Consider the following 19,480-nt stretch of genomic DNA (forward strand, 5'->3'; position numbering starts at 1 on the left):
GTATGTTGCTTATTTCATTGACAGTAGTATAGGTGCATTACACCAGACTAAATATGTATTTTTAAGCACAACGCTGGTGGATGCTTTTTCCAAGCCCCTGACTGAAGTCTACCTCCTCTTCTTTCAAGCAACTCTGCCAATGTTCTCCACACTGAACCTCCTCCTCCAGAGAGAAAGGTCGTCCATCTTCCAGCTCCATAGAGAGGTAAAATGCATCCTGCTGCCAAGTATATCTGCTTATTTTTCATTGGCTGATATGTCCTTTTTCAAGTGATACATGGAAATATTTTATGAACTACAAATTTGCAGATGACAAAGTTCATCATGAAACTGTGTGCAAGGTTCATGAAGCCATTAGCACTACAGGGCCGGCAAGTCCATGACATCCTCTACAAGGACCCACTAAACCAACTGCCAGGTAAAACTTTCAAGTCTCACATAAGGAGATAAACCTGTATTCTCATTGACCTGAAATATACTTTTTTTTCAATTTGGGTGATATCTCTAATGTTATGGAAAAGGCATAAAATGTGTATAGGCATACAATGTATATGTAGTCTATAGGTAAATAGCATGCTTACATAGAGGAATACCTTCAACCACTTGCACTTATTGTGCATATCTTGCTGAATCTATGTGCACTTACTGTTTGTCTGTCTAGTTTTGAGTTAAAGTGCTGATTGCCAAGTGAAATTCCTGTGTGTCAATCTGATGCATTTGGCAAATAAAAAGTCATTTTGATTCTGAGATATTGTTTAAACTACCTGAACTTAATTTGTTTTTTCTTTCTGTTCTTTGTCTGGTAGGAGAAAAACTAAATGTTGGCTTCACCACCAGAGCTACCCTCAACAGGCTCCTTGAGGCTGGAGACATCACACCTCAGGAGGTGCAGCTATTCCAGCAGGCAGCACTGGCATTTCTGGTTAGGGCTGCGGAGTACGGAATTAACAAACTCCCCCTGAAGGAGGCCCTTCTGAAGCATGCTAAATTCGTTGACGTGCAGCAGAGGACTGAGTGTGGGGTGGAAGATGCCCTATACTTCGTAGACAGGCAAGGGTTTCACATTTTCCAGGATTTCAACATATTGAATACTTTGTTAAGTTTAGATAATGTAAGAAATATTTGACACCACATGACATACACATAATTAATTGAAATCATAAAAGCAAAGCATTTGAGTAATAGAGGCTCTTGGTTCCTTTTTTCAAAGGTGACCGGTTTGAGTGGGTTTGGGAGGCTTTCTAAAATAGCTTAATTAGTGTTAGTGCGCCCTCATTCAAATGCAGACGCTGAGAGGGTTTTCTTCATGGTTGGACTAAACAAAACCAAAACCAGGAACAGCTTGGCACTAGATGGAACTCTGTCATCCATCATAACAGTGAAATGGCTGGAACCACAGTGTTTCAAACGGGAGCCACTAACCCCTGTGCTGAAGGCCTCAAAACCTGCTACCAACACCTATAATAAACAACACTAACCATTATCTCTCTCTCTCTCTCACACACACACACACACCCACACACACACACACACACACGCACACCCACCCACACATACACACATAGTGTGTGGCACTATCTTTGTGGGGACCCGTCATTTATATAATGCATTCTTGCCCTTACCCTAACGTTAACCATCACAACTAAATGCCTAACCTTAACCCTTACCCTCACCCTAACCATAACCTAATTCTAACCCTAATCCTACAACCAAGTCTTAACCCTCAAACAGCCCTTTAAAGTTGTGGGGTCCAGCATTTTGGCCCCACAAAGCTGTCCGGACCCCACAAGTATACTGTATTCACGGTTTTTGGACCCCACGAATATAGTTAAACAAGAACACACACACACACACACACACACACACAGCCGGATGGTAGAAAACTGCAGATCTGTGTACATTGTGTGAAGCCACAGTCAGTGTATGTCTTTATTTTATCACCTATTACTGTAATTCTGCTTTAATATTATTTTTTTTTAATATGTTTGCAAATAATGTTCCTGTTTCTACATGTACAAGTCTTCTGTCAGTGAAGGCAGGTGTCATGCTGTGCTCCTGCCAACAAATCAGCACTGCTGGTACAATAACACTGTGTGTATTTTTGCATTTTCTATGTTAAATAAGCGTGTTTTTAGTAACAACCAACAATAAATATATCACTTTTGTTGTGCTGTATAACAGACTAAGACTGAATGTCTCTATATCCAGGTTTAAGAACAAATCTCCATTGATCCATACATAACTGGAATCTACACTTGTGTACACACACACACACACACACACACACAAAGAAATGCTGAATTAAATAAACATTTTTTTATTTGTACAAATTTATGTGTCATTTATCAGATCAGACCCCCGTCCCCACCCAAAACCCGAGCGCCAAAATCTCACTCTGAACTCTGAGAAAAACTTGAGAGCCCTGCATAAGTAGCCTATTATGAGCACAATATGTGAATTGTTATGCATGCAAATTGCCCCATGTATTATTAGGCCTATTAGTATTATTAGATTACTGATGCATCAAGGCCATTTTCTATTTTGCTAACCCACGAAAAAGACATTGATGCATCAGTAATCTATAACGTAGGATAATAATATAAGGGGAAGGTATCCATTACAATTCACTTTTAGTTCAGTTCAGTTCAGTTTATTATTTGTCCCAAAAGTGCAATTTGTATACAGCAGGAAGACATCACATGAAGAATATACAACACAAACTACACAACAATTAACACAAATAAAAACAGATAAAAGCAGCAGCTTCAGCCTGGTTAAAGAATAAATAGTTGCAGAGTTGTATTGGAGTGATAATGAAAGTAAAAAAAATAACTACAATAACTCAAAACAATAAATAATAATAATAAAGATAAATAAAATAAGTAAAGGGGTCATTAATATAAACTAGCCTACATTGTGCTGTTAAGATAGCACAGATTAGTCAATGGAAAGAATTAGCCTAAGTAAAGAGTCTCAGTAGGATTACTCCTTTTTCCATCACTGGGTATGACCAGTGTTTTAATTTCATGGTCTTTTTTATATTGACGAAAATTTGGTGAAAGTGTTTTTGGTGGCTGTCTAATTTGAAAATATTCCGCAAATAATTTTTAGGCCTATTTTGCTATGTTTCACCTGATAGCCTAAGTGAATTGTTTAATTAGCCTATTGATAATCCTATTGATCTATCTATCTATCTATCTATCTATCTATCTATCTATCTATCTATCTATCTATCTATATAGCCTACTTACTTTTCTAATTGTCTGCTCTCTGTTTGCATGATGAAAGGTAGTAAACATCTCCTTTTTTTCAAAGAATAGTAATGTGACCTTTAACTTTATGCCTCCTAAAAAAATTGGATGTCTTGCCTAAAAGTTAATTAACCGTGTTCCTGCATTTGTCTCAGTTGTAGTAATGAGTTGGCTGCTTGCATCACTGTGCGGTGGTGACGTGTGGCGTCTGGGAGCTGTCCCAGGAATCATGGTGCTGAAGCTGCAGCACCAATTCAGCAGCCAATGATCACAGGAGAATGCGGGGCTACGGATGCTTTTACCCAGAGCAGGACAGTCCGACAATCGTATTGGATTTTAACGGAGGGATTTAAACCCATCGGCTTTTTCTTTGAATATGGAAATTCGATAATTGGGTTGGGATGTAAGCTTCACGCAGACTTGTCAGCGACCTGCAGTCTGGCAGGAGATCTATGAAAAAATCCTGAAACTGTGAGTCGTATAAAAGCCGGGGTAGCTCGCCAGGTAAGACAGATTTCGCTTCCTGCCACGCCATCGATTGACTTGATTTGCTTTGAAAGCCTAAGATGTCGACAGTAATCTGATCTCTGCTGATTTAAAATGTGTCTTTTTCGGTGTTGTTGGAATATTTGATTTTAAAGAATGAGCGCTGACATTTTGTTAGTCCTATCAGTCCATTGTACCAAAGGCAGATTTGATTCTTGGTTTCGCCACTCGTCGTGAATCTGGAGGGAGAAGCCTGTCTAGATAGTTTAGCCTATGTTGTAAGTAGGCAGACCATTAAGGCCATTCGATGACAGTGGACACTGAGTGAACGAGCCATAGCCTTATTATTTGAATGCATATTTCTATCAATCTAACATTTGACTTTCCTCTTTTAGCTGTTTCATTTATTGAACTTAATGGCTTCAGACACTTGTTTGCATCGATGGGATTTGTTTGCCTTTTGGATTTACATTCTCGTGGGAAGACAATAAAAGACTTTCAATTAGAATAGCCCATTATAACATAGAAAACGACTGTAAAAGGCTGCTTTAAACCCTAACAAACACTGGAAAACGCACCCCCACTATCCTATCCCACACATTTTAAGAAGTGTTTGCTCATGACGGGTACACATACAGTAGATGCTGTTTTCTTCCTGCACCTTTGCATGGTGCTGTGAGTTTGTGGCCGGATACTGCCTGATGCTGCGCAGCCAGGGCATGCTGAAGAGCCGCTGCTGCGTCCTGCTCGGTGACCTGAGGGTGCTCCTTCTCGGGCCACCGGTACCGCCGACACCGCTGCCTCCGCTGACCCCCATGAGCGTCCAAGCTACGGAAAGCCATGAAACAGGCGTCACCGTCCCCGACAATAACAACACGCTAACGCGGAGCCACCAGCAAGCAGGGGACCGGATTGCCCCACCTGCAGCAGGAGCCACCGGGCCACCAGGCGGAGAGCGACCGGGTTGGGTTGATGCTGCAGAGCTGTCGGCTGCCCTGCGCGGCTGCAGCAGCTCCTCTGATGACTGCTCAAAGGGCAAACTGGAGGAGAGGTATTCCCTCACCAGCTACACAAGTGGCTTCAGGACTCCCTTGTGTAGGATCTGCTTCCAGGGACCAGAACATGTAAGTCAAGGATTGTTTCCCCCCATAAATATTGAAAAAAGACATGTAGGCTATGTCATGTGAAGTGTCCATCTGAGCCATGAATTAATTACTCTCATAAAGCTTCTCTCTGAAAGCTTAGTTAATAATAATAATAAACCAGACCAGGTAATGGGAATGTTTAGATCCAAAAACCATCCCTTTCTGGCATGAGCCTCTGTTACATACAGGCTTTCTATTACAAATGATTGTTATTTCTATTCTATTGGTCAAGTTTCTTTTCCAGTGAGAAAACCCACTCCCACTGTCTTATCAAGGAATCCATGCCGCTGGAGAGCCCTCTGCGCAGGGATCCCACTGCATTCTGCCCTCACTCCTTTGCGTGGCTTGAAAAGACAGCTATAGCAGTGGGAGGATAATGAAAGACCTTGTCCCCATGGTTGACAAGTGTGGAGGATACACAAATATACAGTAACAACTTATTATAGCCAAACACTGTGTATTCATATTGACGCATTATATGCATGAAAACATCAAATAATACCTCTCACTCTGCTGCTCATGCACGCACCACCTTGAAATAGAAAAAAAGAAAAGATGGGGAGAGAAACAGGAGGGAAAAGCCTTCACACTGCATGCCTCTGTCTTTGGAGCAATATTGATGATAATGTCACAGTAGACTACATCAATCAGGAGATGAAAAATCTGAAAAGATGGCTAAGATGTGTTGCAATAAATAATATGAAATGATATCAGAGAAGCAAGCACGTAGCAATTTGGAGACACATTAGTTACACTGTTTGACAGAGCCTTTGAGACCACATTGACAAATATGTCACACCTCACCAATTGGCATTGGAGGCAGGGAGGTTACAAAAAGTGTGAAGCAAGATAACTGAGGTGTAGAACATATAACTTTCTCTCTGGCAGTGTGTACTCATGGTTGCTTTTCCTTTACCCAAGCAGCAGATTTAGTTTATCATTTCATGGTTATTGTATGGTCTATAATCTCTCTATGTTTCATCAACTAATTACTCCAACAGCAATTGTGTGCATCATTTCACCTCTGAGCAAGACTTTGTAATTATTACTGACATGGGGTCTAGTTGTGAGATTGGAAGACAAGCCCTCATCCTTTTCTTTTTTTTTCAAAAACTCCAGATAGTCAGCACACTCTGCAGTGCATACAAAGTACCGCCTTCAGGATTTTCAGTGTTTCCCATGGCCTCCTCCAACTCACATCATATACAAGTTTTGTGTAAATGTGTGAATGGATACAAGGAGGATGAGACTCCATTTGAAAAGAGAGATGAGTGGACTGTGTGTGTCACTGTGTGATACAGTGGGGACATTAGTTATTCCCACACACACACACACAACCCCAATCCCTCCAGGATGTCACATAGACCGAGGCAGCTAGTATCTGATCTGACAATCCACCAAAAACACTTCCATCCCCAAGGCTGAGATACTCAAGACAGAGTAAAGAAGGGAGCAAGAGACATTGCTTTCCTCAAGCACCCCACTAGAAAAGGGCCTTGAATGTCTGACAGGCACCATTGAAAAATGGTTGTAGTCTGATTAAATATGACACCAATCGATGTAATAAGTCTATGTAATCGAATTTCTGTCTGTGTTTTTGGTGCCATTTTCTTTGAGGTGCCCTTTGTTATTCACAACCAAAGTCCTGCTGTTTTTTAGGATAGGTTTGCATCTTTTTTCCCAAATCTGTCATAATACAATACTTGCATGCCCATTGAAGGTATTGGTCACTATAATCATTCCTCTTTCGCCATACTGGCTGTAACTTTGAATAACACCCACTAGCACCAAACAAAAACTGGATTTTGTCCCCCGTCACCTACATTCGATTCACACAATGAAGTGATATCTAAATGGCCGAGGAATGATTACAGAGATCAATAACTCTTTCAGTGTATATATGGACATGAGAGTTTTGTATTAAGATAAGGTAAAAATCTTGGCCAATCCTTTAAGCCAGACTACTTCTGTTGGAGTTAAATTCCATTCCATAGCAGCATAATCAACAGCTATAATCATTAGACTGATAGATATTCTTTATTGTCCCCAAAGGAACATTAATTAAGGTCAGGTCAGTACCACACTCACAGACAGTACAATGCAATAAAAATATCTCAAAAGCTCAGGTATTCATGTATTTTTGTATAGCTAACCTGAGACATATTTCAATCCATGATCGGTTCACTTCTAAAGGTCAGAGAGAAGCTTTACAGGGGGCTCGGGCTTGCTTTTGTGGAGCGTTTTCTTTATTCAAGCTTGTGCTTTCAGACTTGAGCTTGACCTCGTCCCTTAAAGAATAGGCAATTTATCTGCTATATCTTCAGATCATAGCAATTTTTTTTCGGGTAATAGTCACATAGTGCACAAACTTATAAAAAAAAAAAAAAAAAAGGATAAAGGAAGAAAAGTAAAGGAATATATCCGTGTGCTATTACATTGAAGTGTCCTTTGGGTCTGGTGCTTCTACTGTTTTGTCCTCCCTTGAGTTGCATGTTGAGAATATGCGAGTCCCTGGTGCTTAGAAAAAAATTCCCTCCTAAATCATAACACAGATAATGCACTCACACAGTGTGTTTGCCTGAGACACAATGAGAAGCCTCAAGGGGTCAAGCATCAGTCTTTCTATATGGCCCCACAGTGCCGAGGCATTATGCTCTCTGCACTCCATCAAATGTACATAGGATGGCTCCTCTGCCATTTGTTTGGAATGGGATATAAACCAGTACATGAGCACATGGCATTTTTTTGGCCTTGCTGAAATCTATGAAGACAGGAGCTGTGAATTCATAAACTTAAATTATAACCCATGGTTGCACTTTTATTCAATTACTTTTAAAGGGCCATTAACTGTCACTAGGCTTAATGGTGCCCGTAAAATAAGCAATGAGTGCAACGTCTCCCAGCATATGTTTCATGAGCAGTCATTACAGGTAAATAAATGTGAAATTATTTGACTTATAATTTGATTTTTTCAGTGATTATTTTTCCTCTAACTTGTTGAATGTGCATATGAAGCTATTTTTCAAATGACTGTAGTATTGCAGGCACTTAGTAAAGAAATGCTGAAGGCCTGAATGTCATTGGCTATTGTAAAAATTGCTTTCATTCAATTTCTGTGGGCGCTACTTTATTATACCACAATTTCCTTTCGCCTAGAAATAATAGAGTTCACTTGCATTGATTCTAGGAGCTTAAGAAATGTGAATAGCCATCTCTAATTTACTTTTGTGTTGTTATATACATTCAGAGTGGATCCAATTTTATAAGGAGAAAATTAGGTGCACTGAGATGTTTTTAGCATAATGCAGCACAGAGAAATGGAATAACACGGCCAACGGTATCAGTCTTATCATCTTTTTAATACATTGTTCCATTGTGGTTTTTTGAATGATCATTGCAGTTTGATCAACAAAAGGACAATTAGTTATGACGTTCTGTGTGCGTGGGCAGTTATGCCACATTTATTATCAGTTTCTCTTGCTCTCTCTCCAGCCTCAGGTTGTACTGGAATGATCTAGGTTTCAGCTCTTGGCTGCAATCAGGCCAGTCTCAGTGAGCGGTCTGAGTCCCACTGGACAAGGCAGAAGTGTTCTGGTGCTCCTGCCAATACACTCCCACCCTGGCCATCTGTAGATGGGCCTTTTCTCCTCTAACTCCCTGCTTTTCCCTCCCTTCTCCTCGACCAGGGTGCTGCTCCGTCTGTCAGAGATGTCAGCACAACGATGCCATGGAGAAATAATTTGGAAACTCACTGCATTTTGCATTTCTTCCCACAATCTCTATGCCATGTTCATAGCAGGGGACAGGGGATATTTAATATTTAATAAACAATACCTTGGATTAGAAATTGAATGCCTCAGCTTAGAGAGGTGGAGAGCTTTCTTGCAGCAGTGGGAGTTGGCAAAAATCTTTTTTTCATTCACTACAGGCTTTTTGTTCAGTCCCATTAAGATTAAAACATCCATACAAGAAGGTCCTGCTTTGAATTTTATAGATCGTGGTTTCTTTTACTGCAGGTCAGGACCTCAAAAAGATGGCAGGGCTACATCTTTTGGGTCCTTATCTATATCCAATATGACAATATATATTTTAATGAGCTTGGGGCCCAGGGTAATTATAAATCTCTCATTTGTTCCTCAGGCTGAATATGGCTATTTATTCAGATGAATAAGGGCTGGTTAGGCTGAGCACATATTGCTGTTAAGTGAAAAACCTTATTACCCTTACCTTATTACGCCAAATTTATTGAATTTCGTATTATCACTTTAGCTGATGGGTTTCAGAGTCTAATACTGTGATTTTCTTGAAAACCTGTCAAACCCCAGGATAAGCTGAAAACACATGTTGGTCAAGTTAAACATCAGGCTCCTATATCTCAGCAGAATATGCTCATTTTCAGTAATGCTTTGCTAAATATTCACATGGTTCAAGAGTTCACAAATCTGCCACTAAGCCTCTGTTCAGGAGTAAATTCATGGTATTGCTCAAATGCTTCTTCGTAACAGATCTTTACTCCAACAACTTTTGAGGTGCTGAAATGAATGTCTGGTTTTCTTTCAGCTACCTCTTTAAGATTCAGGCTACTGCGGCATAGAGGTTAACCACACTATATAATAGTTAATCTGCCTTCAGTGAAATCGCTCATATGTAGCTGTCACCATGCTGATGTAGGGGACTTGAAATGTCCTTATAACTGACTGACTGACTGACTGACTGACTGACTGAGCTCAGAAATTGTTTAACTATATTTGTAGGGTTCAAAAACCAGGAGTCCAGTATACTTGTGTGGAACATGCAAAGCTCTCAGAAAATCAATAAGCCAGCACAAAGAACTGCAAAAATATATATAAATGTATGTATAGTGTAACCTTCAGTATATGGCATCTGCAGGGAATAAATATGATGAGAAAACAAAGGATTATCAGCCAGTCAATGATTCAGGGAGATATTTATTATCATAAATCACTACTTAAGCCACTCTTAAGGTCGAGTCCAGTATTATGAGGCAGAAAAGTTTAGCTTCTTGTTGTAGTCAGCGGCATTTCATTGCATTCTATGTGCTTCCACTGTAAAACTAACCCAGTATGCATCAGTGTAGGACTCTATTATTCTTCATATACATCACAGCACTGCACAGGTAGCTGGGTTCATGTTTCACCAGCAGCTGCACAGATTGTCTAAACAAGCTATTTACTGAAAGTAAAAATATGAAATATGTAAATTAACGGAATTATGAAAAACCCTTGTCCTGGGTTGCTGGTATTGATTATCTCTCTCCCACAGGGGGAGCTCCTGAGCCCATGTCGGTGCAGTGGGTCAGTACGTTGCACCCACCATCCCTGCCTCATCAAATGGATCAGCGAGAGAGGTTCCTGGGCCTGTGAGCTCTGCTACTACAAATATCAGGTCATTGCCATCAGCACCAAGAACCCACTACAGGTGAGCCGTAGGTGTACAGGGCAGCACTGACATTTAACAGGAAAAGAGCAGGATCAGAAGCCAAGATTTTTGAACCTCTATGGTTCATCTGCAAAATCCTTAAATAAACTTCAATACATCCAAAACTCTGCTGCCCGTCTCCTCACACACTTCACTTCACACTGTTTTGACTTCAGATCTAGTTATGCTCTGATCATAAACCAAGGAATTAAAATTAAAATAAAGTTTCTGAATTAAACATGGCTTTTTTTCCTCTGATCTCAAGAACAGAAAGATTGCAGAAGCAACTTTTCTCTCAGTTTGAGACATTGGTAGATATGATAGGAGCGTTTGTGAGCACTGATGTGTGAAAGACAGCTATTTGATTTTGTGCTTCATATTCCAGTGTAGCATTCCTTGAAGTTTTTTTCGTGTGAACAAATCTTCATTTGCAAAATGACAGAAATAATTTAAATGTTTTGCATACACATTATACATCTGCGTCCTCTTTCCCCATGGCAGCATTCTCTTTTGGAGGAATACTTTTCTGATTATCAGCCTGATTAACTTATAATGTGAATGTTTTAATTTATGCTTTTTAATCAGAGAATGCACTCATTGATTGTATCTTTCTCTTACAAAATCTACTTGTTCTCGTTTTGTGTATTCTAAGTATTCAGTAAGGTTAAAAGATGAATTACAAAGAGCTCATCTGTTACTGTGGTCTGTGTCTTCCTGCAGTGGCAAGCCATCTCCTTGACAGTGATAGAAAAAGTGCAGATAGCAGCAGCCATCTTGGGCTCCCTGTTCCTGATGGCCAGTATCTCCTGGCTGGTGTGGTCGTCTTTCAGCCCCTCAGCCCGCTGGCAGCGACAAGATCTGCTTTTCCAGATCTGCTATGGCATGTACGGCTTTATGGATATCGTCTGCATCGGTGAGGTGCTAGATTTCACATTAGTTCATTACTTGTTTAATATAATTAGATCCTCATAATTCCTCTTGGAATTAATGTGTGCCTTTTAAGATTGAGAATGATAATTAGTGTGTCCAGTATGTTACATCATGCATTCAACAGGCAAACCAAACATAATGTCAAAGGTTTTCAGCAGATTCAATAATTATACATGCCAGCTGGGGCATGAACAGTTTACACTATTGACAATCAATACAACAAATCTATACCACTTCTTATCAATATGTATGTGGGGAGTGCTGTCATGTTACACTGGCTTATATTTGTATTGCACATATGATTGTTTGGTCACTTTTAATAATATTTGTGTACTATGAAATGCTTAACCAAAGCTTACTTGATTAATCAAACATAATAAAAAGCTTCAACGTCAAATTCAGACAAACTTTTGACGACCACCACATGCTAATATAACACAGAAAAAAAGGTGCATCAAAGCATTTTTAACCATCTTCTGGATTTGTGTGGGTGTCCAAATTCAAACTTGTAGCATCCCCTTTAAGCCCGCTGTCTTCCTCTGGAGCCTGGTGGCCGGCATGTTTTGGATGACTGTGTGATGGCATCTCACATTAAGCAAACTCTGACTGCCACTGCAGCAGACAGCAGGATAAGAGGAAGAGGAGATTGATTGTCTCCGGTTTGGTGGTGAGGATTGATTGCGGAGTCATTAACTCTGCACTTTACAGAGATTAACTTGTCACCTGGCAGACACAAAGACCTGACTTTCACTTATCCACAGAGTTGGAGAGAAACAGAGCTGAAGAGGAGAGACAGGATTGTATCAGTAAACTCTGTAAATATAGAAGAGGTTGGGAATTATAAGTGTTTTTTAGCAGACAATATTTTACTATACCTGTAATAAAAATGTTACCAATTTAAATCTGTTAGTTGTATGGTGATACAGTTCTGAATAGGGATGCACCGATCCAACTTTTTCAGTCTCAATACCGATACCGATGTCTGGGCTTTGTGTATCTGTCGATACCCATACCGATCCGATACCGTTGTTGAATTAATAATACACTGTATACCCTCCACCTTATACCTTCCTTTCACCATGTGGAAGAGACTAAAGGCACCATACTTTCCTAACTAAACATTACTTTCCTAACTAAGACAAAATAACATAGATGTAATGTATTGAATTCTTATTTATTTGTACAGTCAACTCTTCCAGCATGCAACACACGTGCGACAGAGGCAAAAAAACTAACACAACTGGTTCGGCCCGTGGATCTGTTAATTTTTCCAATCCCCGAGCCAGCTATTTTGTCAATATCAGGACCGATATCCGATTTAATATCGGATCGGCGCACCCCTAGTTCTGAATACTGGCTATAGTGATGATAATGGTAGAGAAGGTTATCAGCTTAAGTTAAGCAGGCTACAAAAAATATATATATTGACATAGCTTTTTTCCTCTACATGACTTTAAAATGAAAAAGAAATGCAGTAAAATGTTGGGGTCCAAGCATATTTTGTTACAGATTGATTTCAATTTTCCAGATAGTGAGTTCAATGAACATCAATCAATAAGCAATTTTAAACTGTGATAAGATGTTATCGAACAACCCCAGAGAACAAATGCATCATTTTTGCTAACCTAAATCCAAAAGTGGAGAGTATTGCTGTATCATAAGTTGTGCCATGTCTACAATTTTTCTAAGAAATAAAGATCATATCTCAGATTAATGGTGCGATACTTTAAAGATGTTTTGTTCTGCTACTCCCTCAGCTAATACTTCCTGCAGGCTTTACCATAGTGAATCTAGCACTGCAGAGACATATATCACTTTGTGGTGTCATTAAGACTGCTGCCAGACGGTGACATTGTTTAATTGATGCTCTGATTTCCACAGCACTAATTGTCCACGAGGGACCTTCTGTGTTTCGTATCTTCCACCGCTGGCAGGCCGTGAACCAGCAGTGGAAGGTCCTGAATTATGATAAGTCTATGGACAGCGATGACCTGAAGAACACCACTGTGGACAGGACTCTGTCTCAGCCCAGCCCAGGCTATCAGACTGGGGTAGGAGTGTCCACCTCCACCTCCTCGCTGATGGTGGTAGCCTCCACAGCTGATGGCTCAACTTCTACAACCGCGGTGACTGCCGCAGGAGGACTGGAAACACATGTGGACCTCAACAGCGGCAGTGCAGTGCCAGACCAACACTATCCCTACAACATCCTTCACCTCCTCAGCCACCTCAGGCAGCCGGAAGCCCGCAGCCAACCCAGCAATAGCACACGAGAGCTGGTCATGAGAGTCACTACAGTCTGAGGAGTCAGTTGAGAGACCTGATCTCACATGGAGGTGAAAGATTTATGAACCAGCTGATAATTGAAAAAGAAAATCTATCCTATCTTAACTGCACTGGATTAATACCATGTTCTTGTTTGTTTCAAAATGCATCTCTGATGTCCTTACATGGATTGAATAAAAGTCGAAGTTGTTTGATTTGCAGAATTGGTTGTAAAATTGTTATTTTGGATGTTTGGGGTAAAGAATATTTGCTTACATGTGCATAGATGTTCATTCCTGTTCTTTTGAAACAAAATAATGTGAAGAGAATCTAAGCTCAAAGGTCTTACTATTTTCAGACTACTATTTCAGATTCAGAGCTTTTCATGAGAGAACATTGGACTTTTAGATTATTTTTCCCCTAACATTTTTACCTGAACATCTGTCTGTATTACATTACAATGATCAAAAAAAGATGTGAAAAAGAACCTTCTAAAAATTTAACATCGGGATCTGCATCTGCATCAAAGCAATGCTAAATAGTGACAAATGGGAAACATTTAGAATTTTTTTCATTTAAGTAATTGCAGTAGTTCATGAGAAAATTATTAAAAAATACAATTTCTCTGCATGTTAAATTAAGGTAGGCTACTTCAACGTTTCTTTATTGTCCAGATGCATTGCATACACTGTGGTCTATGTCAAAAAATAGAAGCAGATAGATATATTGCAGCTGATTGGATAACCTTTCACTGGAATTGCACCTTGTACAATTTCATGTGACAAATAAAATTGATTTATTGATTGCTGAATATAAGCTAGGAAAATGTATAGAGGAGCAACAACTATTTTTTTTAGCATTCTAAACGACAGGCAAGATGTATAGGCAGCTAAACTAATTTATAAACCCTATTTAGATTTTTACCCTGCTAAATCAATGCAGGTTTGATGCACTGTTTTATACTTATAGCACATTTTACTTACCGACTAAAGACGGTCATCAGCAAAGTTTGCTTAACTGCTTCTGCCAGTATCTCCATGCAAAGCAGTGGTGTCACTTGCAGTCCATTAGGCACATATTCATGTTCACATTTAGCTCACAAAGCCAGTGATTTCCTTATCTCTTAGCTCTCAGATTCAGATATGCTCTTTGATAATTCTCCACAGCTAGATCTGTGAAGCATGTTTTAGGATGGACGAAACACTGTTAAAAACAAAGCGGTTAAAATATGGGGGGGGGGGGTATTAATGTTACCCATTTTTTACAACTTCAACAGACTGATACTGTGATGCTGTGCAGGGAACACTTTCATTACTCTACAGGCTCTCATTTTGATGCAGTCTTCTAAAAAAAAAAAAAAAAGATTTTGATGCTAATAGTACCCAATATAAAGCCCAAAGCTGATCTGTGAAACAGGAGCTTCAGATGCCTTTGAGCCTTTTCCAACATGCATTATATTAAAACACATCATTAGCTCAAAATATATCTGATATGAATGAGGAGCTTAATGTCATGCAATTTAATGTGATTGCTGTAGGTTTTTGCAATGCAGCCCTCATCAATGTAACACTGTTAACTTGTTTAACAAAGAATATAATTACTGTAGACTATTGAAGGAAAACAAAGCATCGTCATGAAGTGCATTACCTGCTTTCTGTTTAGCCTTTAGTATTCCTCCTAATTAATCTCCACATTACCTGGTGGATGTTCTGTTTTGCAACTCTGCTGTTCCTCATCATAATCAAATGCCAGGAGTGAAGTATGTGCAGAGAATCAGGTATCACCGTGATTTTCTGCTGAATTATTTAAGCCATGAAGTGCTGATATCAATGGTTGGAGCTGCTGTATAGAACCAACTCGCAAAGAGCTGGGAGGTTGCAGAGAGTTCATCATGAATCTGCTTGCCTCAGTTCTCTTCACACCTCGTCTCTTTAAACTCACGCACACACGTAGCTTTGATCAAATTCACAAAACAACCAAATGCATAGGAATTTATTTCCTTTTTATTATTGTCTTTCAGGATTAATATGGAGCACTGCTCCAACAGTTTCAATTTTGAACCCAGCTCAGTTGCACATGTTACGATTATATCTATTTCATGCTTTGGAAATAGCATAGGCTAATGCATGTTGAAATATATTTTGGAGCAGGGAGTATACAGCTGCATTTTCAAATTTTGAAAAGTTATCTCTGATCTTAAGGTCATCTTTTTATACAATACTTCAACCCTTTGAAGGTGTGCTTTCCATTTCCATTCATAGTTTACATGATTTATTTAATCACTGAAAACTTCAACACTCCTCTCCCGTCAAAATTACAGTAATAATATGTTTAGCAAAAATTGAAACCAAACAGAGCAGAACTACTAAATTTTAGCTTGAAGAAAACATAAAAAGTCTTTCATGAAACTCACAAATCAGTTTTTTTCTATCAAATGTTAACACTTTTAATACTCATAGCATCTCTGCTAAAGCAAATAATTGAGGCACTTTGCAAGCCTGAATGTATGAAATTCATGTGCAGTGACTTCAGACAGGTTGTCTTTCTCCTGTTGGTTGCACAGTGTAATGAACCCATTGTACACATTGCTTTCATCTGCAGCAAATAGACCCAAAAAGGATTTTTGCAGACTATATACAACACTGAAGCTTTGAAACAGGTTAAAGTGCATACAGCTAATGTGCTCCTCAAGCAGGTCATCTGAAATCTGAATCAGACGGGCAGAAAGCATTGCATTCACTCCCTGCAACTTCTCCTGTAGCCTACCTCTGAAGATAAAAAGGAGTATTTTTGAAGTGCTGCTCATTTTCATTGAGGTGAGATGAAATGACAGGTGTGAGATGATAACCACTGAGCCACCACAACACCACACCATGGTCTATACATCTGAAACCACCCATTACTTCTAGTCATTACTTTATCTGGGATCATAAATAGACTTTTACAAGCGAAGAACCAATTGAAAAGATGAAAGGCATTCTGTGGTTCACTTGTCAAAAAGATAATGAGTAATAGAAATGATTCTCAGTAACATATTTTTGTAGTTTGTGTTCTCCCCCTGGTGGCTCATTGGTGTACTGCTCTTGAGGACTTCCAGTTTTGAATTCACACTAAAGCGGCATGTAGGCCTAAGAGTGGGAAGCGATTTATAGATCTGGACCCAGGTAACTCTTAGTATGAACTTTCAACATTGCTATATAGTCTGATTTACAGTTGCAATAATGTAATTACAACTACAAGCAGGAGTATTCTGTCTTTCTCATGCATGTTGCATGTCTCTGTAAACAGAAGAGCAGAGATCTTCAACAAGGGGTCCGGGGCCCCTAGAGGGTCTCCAAATTATTGTTAATTTTTTTTAAGTTTTTCCAAAAATTAAAATGTCTTAACATGAATCTAACATATTATTAGCACATATAAATTCCCACTGATGATAGGCTTACTGGCGGTAAGGTAGTCACTAAGACAGCCATTAACAGATACAGTTAATTCTAAGGAGTCGCTGTGCCACATGTATGTGCAACATTAAAAGATGATTTATAAAATCATGCCGACAATTATTATTTTAATAGCTTAGTATTCTATGCATTAAAAATGTATGTATAAAGGCTTTAAGGTGCCCTACACGTTATTTTAGGCCCAGTTTAATATGCAACTTCATTTTATACAATATTAGTAGCAAGGGGTCCCTGCTCCATCTCTCTTTCAGTTAAGGGGTCCTTGGTTTAAAAAACATTGAAGACCCCTGCAGTAGAGCATAGAGACCACTCTGCTTAATTTAATATATTTACCTATAAATACATCAGTAAAACATTATAATAAGGAGCCAATTTGCATAATGGCTATTTGAATTATTTAGATCCTTACTTTCCTTTTTTTGTTAATACTCAAGTATGTCTACCTAATGCCACATGTGAAGAGTTTAAAAATTTTTTACTTTGGCACCATGCAGTAGTAGTAGAATGACCACATGTTTTTTTAGCACATTTTTCCAATGTGTTTCTTTCCTTTGTTTTGTTTTTGACAGTGAAGATTTCAACCATTCACTTGAGGATCATATTTTAGTTTGTTGTGATGGAGATCTGGTATTTCCAAATATGGGTAGCTGCATCCTTAAAGTAATGTACGCGATCAAGGAACTAGGTAAACCACAAATGGTTTATGTGAGGGTCAGATCTTCTCATCTGTTATTTACAATCCTTATATGCCTTCCTCTCCAAGCTTGCAGCTACCTCGCACCGGTATCTTACTGGAAGTATAAGGATTTGTAGATGTTGTTGTAGTAGTTTATTTTAAGCCTTATTTTGGTGCATTCATGTGCTGGTGGAAAAGTCCAACATCGTGGATTTACAAATCTGCAGCTAAACATAATTACCTTAAATACTAAATCCTGAAAGTCAAATATAACTGAAAATAAATATTTAAATATTTGTTTTACATTGATAGACCTTAGCTAATTGCAATGTATTGCAATAACATTTTCAGCAAATTATTGGGTTACTAAAATCATGCATAATTACAGTAAACAGCTCTTTCTTCTTAGATTAACTTCAGCACTTAATGAATCCCAGTATGAAAACATAATTGATTCATCTTATTGAAGTCCTTAGTCAGCTATGGGAAAACTTACAGTGAGGTTTTACACTCCAGAGTCTGTTAAGTGCCTTGCATACATTAATAAAAAAAATGTAAAAAAAAATAACATTTTCACCAAAGTATATCTGTACTTGCTTTTAAATACTAAAGTTAAATGAAGCATAAAGTTTTAGTCATTAGGACCACGGAGTGACCTCGCCACAGTTACTGCAAAGGGGACACGTCTCTGCCCTTGATTTATTTGTTTTTTTTAAAGAGAGAGAGAGAGAGAGAGAGAGAGAGAGAGAGAGAGAGAGAATAAAATCATGGAGGCATGAAAAGACACAGGTCATTTATAATCTATCTACAGCGTCTGAAAGGACAAATGTCCTTCAGGAGACAATGAGAAATTGATTTTATGTCTCGTGGCAGTGCGAACTAAGCTCATCCTGCAGCGCCTGAAGTATTATCCAATTCAGAGTGAAACAATATGAAACAAAACTTAATTACATTTGGGTAACCTTAACGAGATAATAATAAAAAAAAAAAGTTATGTAAAAGTAACAGGATATGGAGTTACAGGTTGAAAATAGCTACTCCTTTACTTATAGCTACCCTTGTGGAGTTTTTGACCACTATAACGCTATGGAGCCATACTTTTAAGAGTGGCTGATGGTTTCACATCATTCCACTGATTCACAAGTGGAAGTATTGTGCCAAGAAATGCAGCAAAAGGCCTAGAAAGGCAGTGAAGAAGACAATTGCTAGTAAGTTAACATGGAAGTAAACATTGATGTTAACAATGCACAGTAGGGTTTCAAGGGGTTCACTTTAAAGAACTAAAAACTAGGCTTTGCAAATGTTTTATGAGGAAGGAAATGTTTGTTCGACCTCAAGGATAGGCTACACTCAAAAATGGGGAAAGTGTGGAAAAGCCCAACCTACTGGCAACAGAAAAAGTGTGGTTTTAGTGGTACTGATTAATTTTGAAACGAATAAAATTCAGGATTAATTGGCATTTTGCTTAATACATGATTAAACTGATAAAGCAATCATCAAAATAGGCTGATTGCCTAATTGGCTGTTGATCAACTAACTGATTAATCAAATCATTATTTCATAAACTAACATTTTTGGATATTTGCAGCAGTAACATTCCAACATGGCATCTCTGGTGCTGTATAATCTCAAAATATAAACAGACAGCGAGTGTGTGCAGCTCTCTCCATGTAAGGATATGAAGCAGTGGAGTTGAAGTGTGAGTAAAGCTGCTGTTTGGAGAGAATCTGTCTGTGACTCCCACTTTAACCCTGCCAAATTATGCATATAGTACATAGACTAGTTCATCACGTCGTGTGTATGTATTTGTACAACAGTTTTAATTCCAGAATC

General features: G+C 38.9%; 2 protein-coding genes across 2 annotated transcripts in view; one reads left to right on the top strand and one right to left on the bottom strand.

Annotated features, from left to right (window-relative positions):
• Positions 1-14,453, bottom strand: part of smarcal1 (SWI/SNF related, matrix associated, actin dependent regulator of chromatin, subfamily a-like 1) — a 27,630-nt gene extending 13,177 nt beyond the window's left edge. The window contains exon 1 of the mRNA XM_031299381.2: positions 14,441-14,453. The gene's annotated coding sequence lies outside the window, so the exon portion shown is untranslated. The remainder of the gene's footprint in view (positions 1-14,440) is intronic.
• Positions 3,448-13,740, top strand: march4 (membrane-associated ring finger (C3HC4) 4). Its single transcript, XM_031299422.2, has 5 exons — positions 3,448-3,755; positions 4,133-4,861; positions 10,166-10,321; positions 11,042-11,234; positions 13,133-13,740. Exons 2-5 carry the CDS (start codon positions 4,379-4,381, stop codon positions 13,552-13,554), a joined length of 1,254 nt encoding a protein of 417 aa, XP_031155282.1. The 5' UTR covers positions 3,448-3,755; positions 4,133-4,378; the 3' UTR covers positions 13,555-13,740.
• Positions 14,454-19,480: the final 5,027 nt, after the last annotated feature.

The sequence above is a fragment of the Sander lucioperca genome, chromosome 8 (assembly GCF_008315115.2).
Source record: "Sander lucioperca isolate FBNREF2018 chromosome 8, SLUC_FBN_1.2, whole genome shotgun sequence".
In the NCBI taxonomy this organism is placed as follows: Eukaryota; Metazoa; Chordata; class Actinopteri; order Perciformes; family Percidae; genus Sander; species Sander lucioperca.

Coding starts and splice junctions, on each gene's coding strand:
- march4 (XM_031299422.2), top strand. CDS start 4,379: ATGCTGTTTTCTTCCTGCACCTTTGCATGGTGCTGTGAGTTTGTGGCC. Junction 4,862..10,165: donor GCTTCCAGGGACCAGAACAT/GTAAGTCAAGGA, acceptor TCTCTCCCACAG/GGGGAGCTCCTGAGCCCATG. Junction 11,235..13,132: donor TATGGATATCGTCTGCATCG/GTGAGGTGCTAG, acceptor TGATTTCCACAG/CACTAATTGTCCACGAGGGA.